We start from the raw sequence: 12,026 nt of genomic DNA, 5'->3' as shown, positions 1-12,026 counted from the left end.
TGCTCAGCCAATGCAATCCTTAACACTTTTTTCTCCCTGCCTAACCTTCTCCTCTGGAAGAAGTAATGCTTCTTTAGAGTTTCCCTGCTTTAAAGAAAGAAAAAAAATATCCTGACAGTGGGCCAGTTTTTCATTTTTCCTTCCAACCCAACCAACAGCTCATCTTAAAATAAGAAACATCTCCTCCATTCAAATATTGTACACATTAGTAGCCCTCTGCCAGTGAGAAAACCCCCTGATTTGCTTTGGGTTAATGATACGAGTCAGGCTATAAGGCCACAGCAATCCTATGCAACTACTTACCTGAGACTCAAGACCCTTGACAGAGTGCAGTGGTTGTCAATTTATAGAGTATGCTGCTGATCACTGCTACTGATTTGTATGCCACTTTGAAACCTTGTGCTAAATGGATGTGCAATACATATTTTTTAATGCGTTAAATGATTGAACCCAGTGAGGTTTTCCAACACAAACCTACAACCATTTGCCCAAGAAAAAAAAAGTCCAGTGTGTTTCAATGGACTTTTTACACTATAGCAAGTGTGCATAAGGTTGCATGTTCACACAGATGTGCAAAAAGTGAAGTCAAGTCACAGCTGAATTATGGCGAGAGTCAACCCTCATGACCAAACTCTGTGATCGCTTCCATGGCCCATTTCCTCAATAAACCAAGCACACACCCCATGTTTCAACAGGGCTTTGCTCTCCAGTGCACACACAATTGCATTCTTCACTTCAGAGAAACAAGAAATAGGATCCAGCTTGATCTACAGCAATCCTACTGTATTTGCTGTACTTGGAAGCCAAGCCTCCACTGCTGTTACGCCAGGGAGTTTCATTCATGCTCATTAAGGCAAGTTCCTCTCCAGCAGCAAAGCCCCAACTGTGTGACCAATTTCACACATGCTGAATATTGCACTTCCAATGCATTTTCAGGATTGTCTGCAAGTGGATTTTCCCATTCCACCCAGTAAAAACCAGTTGCGGCGCACTGAAAATGGATTGAAAGTGTATTCAGTGTGGCGTGCAAGTGTCATGTGTTTCAATGAAGAATTTAAAACCGTGCACAGGACCACCGCCTTCAATGCCCCAGGAGAATCCTATGGTATCTGAAGAAGCGAGCTGTGGCTCACGAAATCTCAATTCCCTGCAAGAAATTGTGTTGGTCTTTCAGGTACTACTAGACTACATAAGAACATAAGAAAAGCCATGCTGGATCAGACCAAGGTCCATCAAGTCCAGCAGTCTGTTCACACAGTGGCCAACCAGGTGCCTCTAGGAAGCCCACAAGCAAGAGGGACTCTTGCTCTTTTCTACTCCAGGAGAACCCTGTACACTATGCTGAGCTCCTTTGATGACCAACAGGTGGAAAAAAATGTGACAGATAGGGCAGGATAAGCGAAGGTGCGAGAGTCCCCCCAGGGAGCCATCAGGCACGCTTGAACTGCAGCAGACTTGTCCAAACTGTGGCCCAGGGCGGCTATGAATGCGGCCCAACACAAAATCGTAAACTTACTTAAAACGTTATGAGTAGAAAAGAGCAAGAGTCCAGTAGCACCTTAAAGACTAACAAAAATATTTTCTGGCAGGGTATGAGCTTCCGCGAGCCACAGCTCACTTCTTCCGATACCTACGAGCTTCCGCGAGCCACAGCTCACTTCTTCCGATACCTACGAGCTTCCGCGAGCCACAGCTCACTTCTTCCGATACCTACGAGCTTCCGCGAGCCACAGCTCACTTCTTCCGATACCTACGAGCTTCCGCGAGCCACAGCTCACTTCTTCCGATACCTACGAGCTTCCGCGAGCCACAGCTCACTTCTTCCGATACATTAAAACATTATGAATCCGCTATTGTTAGCGTCAGTGTTTTTTATGTGCAGCCCAAGACCATTCTTCTTCTTCCAATGCGGCCCAGGGAAGCCACAAGACTGGATACCCCCGATCTACAGCACGAATGAAGCTCTCCCTGGTGCCACAGCGGCGGGGGCTTGGCTCCCAGGCACAGCCAAGGCATCCCTGACAACGCCGCCCACTCCTGAACCCGAGGCTGATTTCCTCGGGACTCCCCCCCTCCCCCCAGTCGCAGAGGTCGGGGGCGACGACTCCGCAGCGCGGGAGACAGGCCGACCTAAGTCCACCCCGTATCCAAGGAGCGGGGAGGAGACTCTGCGCCGCTGGGCGGCTCTTCCGCGCACGCTCGCCCGCCCGCTCTCCCTCGCCCGGGCCTGTTGCGGAGGAGCGCCACCGACGCCCCACGGGGGCTTTGCTCCCGAGTAAGCCCCCCCCCACTCTGGCCGACCCTCAAGGGCGTCAGAGCCGCGGCAGGCTGGGGCCTGGTGTGTGAATGGGGGGTGGGGGGAGGGGAAGCGCGTGGAGCGGGCCGCGGCCTACCCAGCAAGGGCCTCGCCCCCTCTTTCCCCCGACTCGTGACAGGCGCGTCCGTGGCGCGGGCCCAGCGGAGGGCAGCGTGTGCCGCCCCGGCAGGAGGAGGAGGAGGCCCAGAGGAGGCCCCCCTCCGTTCAATTGAAGGCCTCCCCGGGACGGCGAGGCAGGCGGGCCGTCCGTTTCTTTTCCTTTTTTTTTTTTCCTTCTTCTTTTTTGGGGGGTTACCTGCGCGCTGTTCACGGCCATGGCGGCCCCTCCCCTCTCGGGGAGGAAGAGGGGGGGCTCGGCGTCTCCTCAGCGCTCCTCACGCGGCTGGCCCCGCCGCCGCCATCTTGTCCCTCTTCGCGCGCGCACACACTGAGGGGGAGGCGGCGGAGGCGCGAGGCGGGGAGGCCAGCCGCGCATGCGCCGAGGCCGTCTCTCCCGCCCTCGCGCGCGCCGGCGGCGGCTGAGCGCGAGCGAAGGCCGCCGCTCACGCGCGCCCCTGGCGGCCGGGAGGAGAGGGGCACTGCTCTGCGCATGGGCAGAGCCGGGCGATAGAACGAAGGGCAGGGTGGGAGGAGAGGGGAAAAAAAAAAGAGAGCACGGTAACGCACTGCGCATGTGCGGGTTGAGGCGGCGAGGGGCCGTAGTGAAGGGAGGCGTTCCGCGCGTGTGTTCCTCTCGAGCAGGAGAGGGCGTTTTGCGCCTGCGTAGACGGAGAGGCGCGGCATTGGCGCATGGCTGGTGCTGCGCAGAGGGGACGGTTGGTTCTGCGCAAGCGCCGACCGGGAGACGTTCACAGGCTGGGAGGGTGAATGAATGAATGGAAGCATGAATGAATGAGTACGCGGGTGTAGTAGAAAAAGTGCAAGAGTCCAGTAGCACCTTAATGGAATTTTGAACGGAGTAAATGTTTGTTCTGAAATTGACAAATCGTTGTTGTTTTACTCTCTGACTCTGATTCGCATGTCAGCTTCAGAATGTCTCAATTTGCTCTTGCAGCCAGGAAGATCAGAACTCTTGAAGCTATTAACAAAAATTCTGTACTGGAAAGCAAATGAGTGCGATCTTTGTTTTAATAGAGATTTTGTATGAAATAGTTTTTATCCAGGCAATGTATATTGGTGCAGTTGTATCCCTTTTTTGGCTTTTTGTACATATGTAAGGATATTTTGTAACAGCCTATGGATAAACAAATAAATGAATTTTCTTCAGTAGCACCTTAAAGACTAACACACGCGGGGGTGTTGGAGGTCGGGGGAGGGTGGTCGGTGGTCTTCCGCTGGTTCCAAAGCGATTGGCATTTTTAAGAGGGGGAATCTTGTTTTGCCTATTTGTGTGTGTGTTAAGTGCCGTTGAGTCACTTCCGACTCATGGCGACCTTATGAATCAATGTCCTCCAAAATGTCCTATCTTTGGCAGCCTTGCTCAGATCTTGCAAATTGAGGGCTGTGGCTTCCTTTATAGAGCCAATCCATCTCTTGTTGGGTCTTCGTCTTTTCCTGCTGCCCTCAACATTTCCTAGCATGATGGTCTTTTCCAGTGACTCTTGTCTTCTCATAATGTGACCAAAATATGATGGCCTCAGTTGAGTCATTTTAGCTTCTAGGGTCAGTTCAGGCTTGATTTGATCTACGACCCACTGATTTGGGTTTTTTTTGGCAGTCCACCGTATCTGTAGTACTCTCCTCCAACACCCCATTTCAAAGGAATCTACTTTCTGCCTATTTAATGACCTGTTAATTTTCTAGCCGTTAACTTTGTTATGGGTTGTGGTATTAATTATATGAAGCCATATTTTATTGACGTTAATTCAGTATTAAAAGGACAGCCGTCATTATTGTTACAGAATAAAAATGAATGGTAACTGACAGCTTTAGCCTGATATTAATTTCGCTTGTTATAAATAAATTTTATTAATTGTCCTTCCATATGGTTGGAGGGCATGTGACATAGCAATGTAACTAAATGCATACAGAGATTGGTGTGGCCGGTGCTTAGATGGGCGATTCATCAAGAAATGCACACCCACTGCCTTAATTCCCATGGTGGAAGAACGTGGGGGGGGGGGCGGTTAAATCCAGTTAAATAATAGTATCATTGAGAATTGAAAAATCCTATTTAAAAAAAAATCCCATCTGCACAACTACTGGGAGAACGCCCCCTCCCCCTATTATGAGCAGAATATGTTTCCAAGTTCCATGTGTGTCCCACATAAAATAGGAATGTACAGTAGGTGCGTTGCAGGTAGTCTCACGGTACAGATGCTGTTATTGCAAGAACCACATCCCCATGCTCCAGCTAGAAGAAGAAGAAGAGTTGGTTTTTATACCTTGCTTTTCTCTAAATTTAAGGAATCTCAAAGAGGCTTACAATTGCCTTCCCTTCCTCTCCCCACAGTAGACACCTTGTGAGGTAGGTGGGGCTGAGAGAGTTCAGAGAGACTAGCCCAAGATCTCCCAGCTGGATTCATGTGGAAGAGTGGAGGAATCAAACCCGGTTCTCCAGATTAGAATCCACCACTCCTAACCACTACACTACACTAGAGAAGGGAATTTTCAGGACAGACCCACATTTGGCCAAACCAACTGCTGTTGTTAAGATAGGCATTTCTGCTCTTTTCAAAGCTGCTAGATAGCACCACAAAGCTATCTGTAGATAGGCTGAGAAAGCCTCTAGCAGTGCCATTTTAAGCAGAGTTGCACCCTTCGGAGTCCTTTGAAGTCAACGGGCTTGGAAAGGAAATGTGAATCACAAACTTTCCCGGCAGTCACTGTTTGGCTGTAATTATGCAGTAGAAATTTTATTGTAAATAACACAAAATATGACAGGTTACAGTCTAGGTGTTAGCAAAAAAAAAAAAAAGTACAAAAGTTCCCCAGAAAAAGTCTTACAAAAATCAAAACACAACACCTTGGTTTGTCTGGACGGGCCGGGGAATCTTCCTCGGCAGAGTCATTTAGATTCCGTCAGAACGTTGGCATTTGTGCATTGTGACAGTAGTACATTCATCTAAAGCGTATGTATTACCAATAGATACAGGAGGACTGTTCAGACCAAAACAAGGGGCAAGGACCCCAGTCCCACAGCCCCATCTCCTTGCTGCCATTACCTGGCCTGGCTACTGAAGCTGCAAAGTCACCAGCCCGGTCGCTCTAGAACAGTTTGCAGGGCTTTCTGTTTATGTCGGGAGACCCAGTTCCCCTTGTGATATTCCATGCACCTGTGATGTTAACCCTAGTAACTTTCCCCCCCTTTCCCTGCCCCTTCCGGATCAAGGCATTGTCTGCCACTGGAGACATCCTTCCACCTCACGGCTCCACCTGACTAATTAGATGGGTCTGTCATCTGTTACAGCAGAATCTGCCTGTTTCAGTTTTTAGAATTAACCTGCTTCTCCCTCTGGCCTCCCGCCTCCTGCCTGCATTTTCAGGCAGATGTTCTCCCTCCGTTCTTTACCTGCCACTCTTTTCAACAGATGTTTTGGTAGCATATCATCCAACTATTCTGGCTTGAACTGCAGTAACATTTATCGTAGGATATTCACCAGCCTGGTGGACAAAGGAACCTTTGCTGTACCTCTCCTGTAGTTCCCCGAAGCTGTTCTCAAAAGTCAGTAAAATAAAGGGGGGGAAAGATATTAACTCAGTAGAGGATTTATACATGTTCTTCGTCCGAGGGCAAGCCATCATCTTCCCTGATCCTGATGCCGTTTGCTTTTCGCTTTCTTCTTTTTGTCATCCGGCCTTGATTTTAGCACACAGACACACGCGGAAACCCCAGCAATGGCTTTCGGAAGATCTGTCCCTTTCTGCCACTTATTTTTCTCTTTGTCATACACCTGGACGGTTCTGGAGAAGACCGTGTCTTCCCAACTGTATCCACCAAGGATGTAAATCTTGCCTTCCCAAACGGCCACCCCAGATTCACTGTTGGCTTCCAACAAAGAGGACACCCGGGTCCACTGATTGCATTGCGGGCTGTAGGATTCCACAGCCAAAATGTCAAAGCGGGTCATGGTTTCCAGGTAGTCGTCGCTGCCACCGATGGAGTAAATGTTATCCTCCAAGGTACACATGCTGTGCCAGCCCCGGGCAGTGATCATTGGCCGCTTCTCTTCCCATACATCCGTGTGATGATCATAACAGAGCAGGTTTTTGCGGTAGGGGCCAATTTGATAATCATGGCCCCCCGAGATATACACAAATTCATGGTGGACCGCTCCAGCATGACCGTAGGTAAACCTAGAGCAGGGGAGAAAAAAGAAACCTCATCAACTGTTTCAGAGGGTAGCCGTTTTCTGCAGCAGCCATTTTCTCCAGGGGAACTGATCTCTATCGGCGGGAGATCAGTTGTAATAGCAGGAGATCGCCAGGAAGTACCTGGAGGTTGGCAACCCTACACACAGTTTTATTTCATGATGTAAAATGACACTGAATAATGCACTTTCCATTTTACTGCTGGAGACGGCAAAATCCACTTGCAACTGATTGCTAAAGTAAAGTGCATTGTTTGGCATGTGCAAAGCAGCTGGCAACTGATTTCCTCAAGGTTACCTTGGCAGGCCGGCGACATACATCCAATCGTCTTTCTCAGGGCTGTAGATCTCCACAGAAGAGAGCGCTCCATTTTCATTCCTTCCGCCAACAGCCACGAGCATACTTTTTACGGCAGCCAGATAGAAGTCCACTCGACGTTGTCTCATAGAAGCCAGCTGCGCAAAACAAACCAACATCTTTGAAGAGTTATCCATCATGCTGTAAAATGACCGCAGTAGCATCTTTGACGTAGCGTAAGCTTGCCAACTCTGGGTTGGGAAATTCCTGGAGAATTGGGGAGGGTGGGATTTGGGGACCTCAGTGGGGTATAATGCCATACAGTCACATGAACACATGAAGCTGCCTTCTACTGAATCAGACCCTCAGTCCATCAAAGTCAGTATTGCCTACTCAGACCAGCAGCAGCTCTCCAGGGTTTCAGGCAGGGGTCTTTCACACCACCTACTTGCCTAGTCCTTTTAAGTGGAGACGCCGGGGATTGAACCTGGGACCTTCTGCATGCCAAGCAGATGTTCTACCACTGAGCCATGGCCCCTCCCCATTTTCTCCAGGGGATCTGATCTCTGTTGTCTGCAGGTCAGTTGTAATTCCAGGAGATCTCCAGACCCCAAGGGCAACCATACTATAGCAAAAGCCCTTGGTAGCTTGGAGACCAGATAAGATCCACAAAACTAAACAAAAGGAGACTATCCCAGGTGTAAATTACCTGCCAATGGGTGAAAACCAGCATTTATAAGCACAAGAAAACAGCATGGAATAGCTCAAAGAATAAGTGTCTATGCTCCTCTTAAGATAGGGTGCAACTCCAGTCTTACTTTTAACTCCTCATTCAGCAAAAACAACAATTCAAGCACATCTGTAAAATTGATGCCACTAGTCTGGAGGGGGGGAGGGACTTCAATGCCATAGAATCCAATTGCCAAAACAACCATTCTCTCCAGGAGAACTGATTTCTATCACCTGGAGATCAGTTGTAATAACTGGAGATCTCCAGCCACCACCTGGAGGTTGGCAACCCTACCCTGCAGGCTTCATGTTGAGGAGTGCGGAATCAAACCTGGTTCTCCAGATTAGAGTCCACCACTCTTAACCACTACACCATGCTGGCTCCCTATGTAGGGTTGCCAACTTCACGTGGTGGCTGGAGATCTGCTAGTACAACAGATCTCCAGCCGATAGAGATCAGTTCACCTGGAGAAAATGGCCACTTTGGCAATTGGACTCTATGGCATTGAAGTCCCTCCCCAAGCCCCACCTTCCTCAGGATCCGCCCCAAAAACCTTCCACCAGTGGTGAAGAGGGATGTGTGTGTGTGTGTGCATAAAACTATGAGGACGGGCAGGATATAAGTGTTTTAATAAATAAACCAACAAACACAGAAGTGATTTAGAAGAAGAAAAGTTGGTTTTTATATGCCGAGTTTCTACACCACTTAAGGAAGACTCAAACCAGCTTACAACCACCTTCCCCTCCCCACAACAGACACCCTGTGAAGTAGGTGGGGCTGAGAGAGCTGTGACTAGCCCAAGGTCACCCAGCTGGCCTCACGTGGAGGAGTGGGGAAACCAACCCCTTTCACCAGATTAGTGTCTGCTGCTCGTGTGGAGGAACGGGGAATCAAACCCGGTCCTCCAGATCAGACTCCACCACACCAAACCACTGCTCTTAACGACTACACCACACTGGCTAATTAATAAATGAAATAATAATGTCAAAGAGAGGATGCCTTTCCTTTGCTAACCTACACAAAAATTAAAAAGGGAAAATAAATTGTATGCATTACAGGTCAAGCCTCACCTTTATCCATTGGTTACACCGAGGGTCATACCTATATAGAAGATTGGAAGCCGCATCGCCCCCATTGTCTTGTGAAAAGCTGCCTCCCGCGACGAAAATGAATCCTCCAAGGGCCGTTGCGCAGTGATGGCTCCGCCTCGCCGGGAGGTGCGTTTCCCTCACCCACTGCCCTGTTTTGGTATCGAGGAAGCAGGTGTCGTCGCTCAGCTCCAAGCAATGTTCCGACACCTCCCCACCCACAAAGAGAAGCTTCTCCTCACTAGCACGGAGCACGGTTCTCTTGTTCTGCAGGACCGGCTGGGCCGGGACGTTGTTGTGATAGTTGACGGCTTCTTCGACAAAACCCTCGCAGTTGGCTTCTTTGGGGACGAGCGAGCAGATCGCCGGCTTCACCCGGTGCAGGAGGTCGCTCTTTGGGATCAAGGGAAAGTGGATGTTTTCCATCACCTGGTAGGCCTCAGCTTCCCTTTCCGGATACTGCGTCACCCACTGCAGGGCGGCCTGCAGCAAATCGTGCTCGCATTCCTGTTGGACGTCGTTGCTCCCGAGGTACTGGCACAGCTTCTGGAGAGAAATGTTCTGCAGGAAGTCCGACGTGAAGGACAGCGTGCCGAAGTTCCTCAAGATGAAAGTGTCAATGTAGGAATCCAGGCGCCGGAGGTTGTAGATGGAAGCCAGTTCTTGGAGGTACAGGTAATTCTCCTCACTGACCTCGTTCTCCAGGTACTCGCAACAGAAGTCAACCACCTTCCAGATCTGCAGCAGATGAGCCGTTTCCAAAATGTAGTCGATATTCCCACCATCCAGGGACAGGTCACAGCCATAGAGGAAGTCCACAATGGCTTTGAGGCCTATGTACGAGGCTCCAAAGAGCTCCACCTCCTTCTGATAGGCCTCTCTCATGCCAATGGTGAACATGGAGTTGAAGTAGTCGCTGCAGACAGCGAGGATGTTCCGGTGGGCCGGAACTCTCTGCTCTTCTGCTACCAGGACGATGTCACAGAAGAGTCCCTGGTGCCTCTGTTCATTCAAGCTCCGAAGAACTATGTTGGAGTGGTCAGCCCATTTGTACACCTGAAATAGAGCAGATGTCAAAAACCTCTTCCCTTAAGCAGTTGAGACCACGGTCTCCTAATCAGAAGGGCCAGTGTGGCTTGTTACCCCAGGAATGGTATCCTCGTTGCCTCTTCCTGGTTCACAAACAATTGGGGCAAACCAACCAACGGGGTAAGCCCAGGAAGCAAGTCAAACATAGCTTATTCCCGTCACCTCCCATGCCCCTGGGTTGGATGCCACTAAATCACAGAATCATAGAGTTGGAAAGGACCACCAGGGTCATCTAGTCCAACCCCCCGCACAATGCAGGAAATTAACAACTATCTCCCCCACACACCCCCAGTGACCCCTACTCTATGCCCAGAAGATGCCCAAGATGCCCTCCCTCTCAGCATCTGCCCAAGGTCATAGAATCAGCATGGCTGACAGATGGCCATCTAGCCTCTTCTTAAAAACCAGGGAAGGAAAGCTCACCACCTCCCGAGGAAGCCTGTTCCACTAAGGAACCTCTCTCTTAGGAAGTTCTTCCTAAAGTCTAGATGGAAACTCTTTTGATTTAATTTCAACCCGTTGGTTCTGGTCCGACCTTCTGGGACAACAGAAAACAACTCAGCACCCTCCTCTATATGACAGCCCTTCAAGTACTTGAAGGTGGTTATCATATCCCCTCTCAGTCTTCTCCTCTTCAGGCTAAACATACCCAGCTCCTTCAACCTTTCCTCATAGGACTTGTCCAGTGAGGAGAGGTTGAAGGTATTGGAAGTCTCTGTGGCCCCTTTCACATTGTCATTTTACACCACTTGTTATCCGATGCTAGCCTGACTCTTTGTAAAACGAACATGGGGATGGAGGTTTCAGATGGTTTACTCAGATTGGCAGCAGCTCTTCAGGGTCTCAAGCGGAGGTCTTTCACTTCAACTACTACCTGGTTCTCTTAACTGGAGATGCCAGGGATTGAACCCAGGACCTTCTGCATGCCAAACAGTTGCTCTACCTTTGAGCCATGGCCCCTCCCAAACGGACTAATGGATATAAACTACAGCAGAAAAGGTTGCGTCAAAATCTGAAGAAGAATCTCCTGATGGTGAGATGTGTTCGACACTGGAACAGTGCCCCATGTGAAGGAGCAGATTCTTCGTCATTGGATGTTCTTAAGTATCGACTGGAAACCTACATGTCAGAACCTTAGAATCATAGAGTTGGAAGGGATCACGAGGGTCATCTAGTCCAACCCCCTGCACAATGCAGGAAATTCTGAACTACCTCCCCCCCACAACCCCAGTGACCCATACTTTATGTCGTTGATGTTATAATTTTATAAGAATATAAGAAAGGCCATGTTGGATCAGGCCAAGGCCCATCAAGTCCAGCAGCCTGTTCACAAAGTGGCCAACCAGGTGCCTCTAGGAAGCCCACAAGCAAGACGACGGCAGCAGCATTGTCCTGCCTGTGTTCCACAGCACCTAATAGAATAGTCATGCTCCTCTGATCCTGGAGAGAATAGGTATGCATCATGACTAGTATCCATTTTTACTAGTAGTCATGGATAGCCCTCTCCTCCATGGAGATGTCCACTCCCCTCTTAAAGCCTTCCATGCTGGCAGCCAACACCACATCCTGGGGCAGAGAGTTCTACAATTTAACTCTGTGTTGTGTTCCTGTGTTGCATTATAGTTCCTGCGTTGGCAAGGGATTGGACTAGATGACCCTGGGTGACCCTTCCAACCCTGAGATTAAATAAATAAATAAAATGCTACAAGTGAGGGGGCCATTTTAGGACATGATCACACTCCAGGGTTTCCTGCAGAGGCAACAGGTTACAGTGTCAACTGGGAAGCTGCCGTTTAGCAAACGTATGAAGAAAGACATGCAACAACCAGACCTTCGAAGTTTCACTTATCCTGTGAGGACGAGAAATTCTTGCTGGTCTGGTTCCCTCCATGCTGCTCATGATCCTGCAAATGATAAGGGCAAAAAATGATAATCAGCTTTATATGAGGCTCAGCCAGTCAAGCATATATGCGGCCCACAAGCCACATATGTAATTTTTTTGTTTAATTTACAATATTTTCACACTTTGGACATTTATGTTTGGTAATTAGCAGCGCGTTCCAGGTTGAAGTGCCCCACATTTTTTTTTTTTAGTTTTTCATGCTGAATCGTCATCAGGAAGTGACTGCCAAGCCGGCCCATACCTGCTTCGCATTTCTTAAGAGCCCCTTTAATGCGACCTTTTGTGTTTGCT

At 49.2% G+C, this 12,026-nt stretch overlaps 2 protein-coding genes across 2 annotated transcripts in view; both read right to left on the bottom strand.

Moving 5' to 3' along the window:
• The window catches only part of USP10 (ubiquitin specific peptidase 10), a 36,511-nt gene extending 33,787 nt beyond the window's left edge, over positions 1 to 2,724 (bottom strand). Inside the window, exon 1 of the mRNA XM_056862860.1 lies at positions 2,613 to 2,724. Coding sequence (XP_056718838.1) covers positions 2,613 to 2,633 — 21 coding nt within the window. The 5' untranslated portion in view covers positions 2,634 to 2,724. The remainder of the gene's footprint in view (positions 1 to 2,612) is intronic.
• A 3,323-nt stretch (positions 2,725 to 6,047) lies between these two features.
• KLHL36 (kelch like family member 36) lies at positions 6,048 to 11,729 on the bottom strand. Its single transcript, XM_056862862.1, has 4 exons — positions 11,664 to 11,729; positions 8,726 to 9,799; positions 6,926 to 7,083; positions 6,048 to 6,613 (listed from the first exon to the last, which is right to left on the bottom strand). The coding sequence occupies exons 1-4, from the start codon at positions 11,721 to 11,723 to the stop codon at positions 6,058 to 6,060; spliced, it is 1,848 nt and encodes a 615-aa protein (XP_056718840.1). The 5' UTR covers positions 11,724 to 11,729; the 3' UTR covers positions 6,048 to 6,057.
• Positions 11,730 to 12,026: the final 297 nt, after the last annotated feature.

This window comes from Euleptes europaea, chromosome 17, assembly GCF_029931775.1.
Source record: "Euleptes europaea isolate rEulEur1 chromosome 17, rEulEur1.hap1, whole genome shotgun sequence".
Lineage (NCBI taxonomy): Eukaryota > Metazoa > Chordata > Lepidosauria > Squamata > Sphaerodactylidae > Euleptes > Euleptes europaea.
The sequence above is the reverse complement of the archived record's forward strand: the minus strand, read 5'-3'. Positions and strand labels throughout refer to the sequence as shown.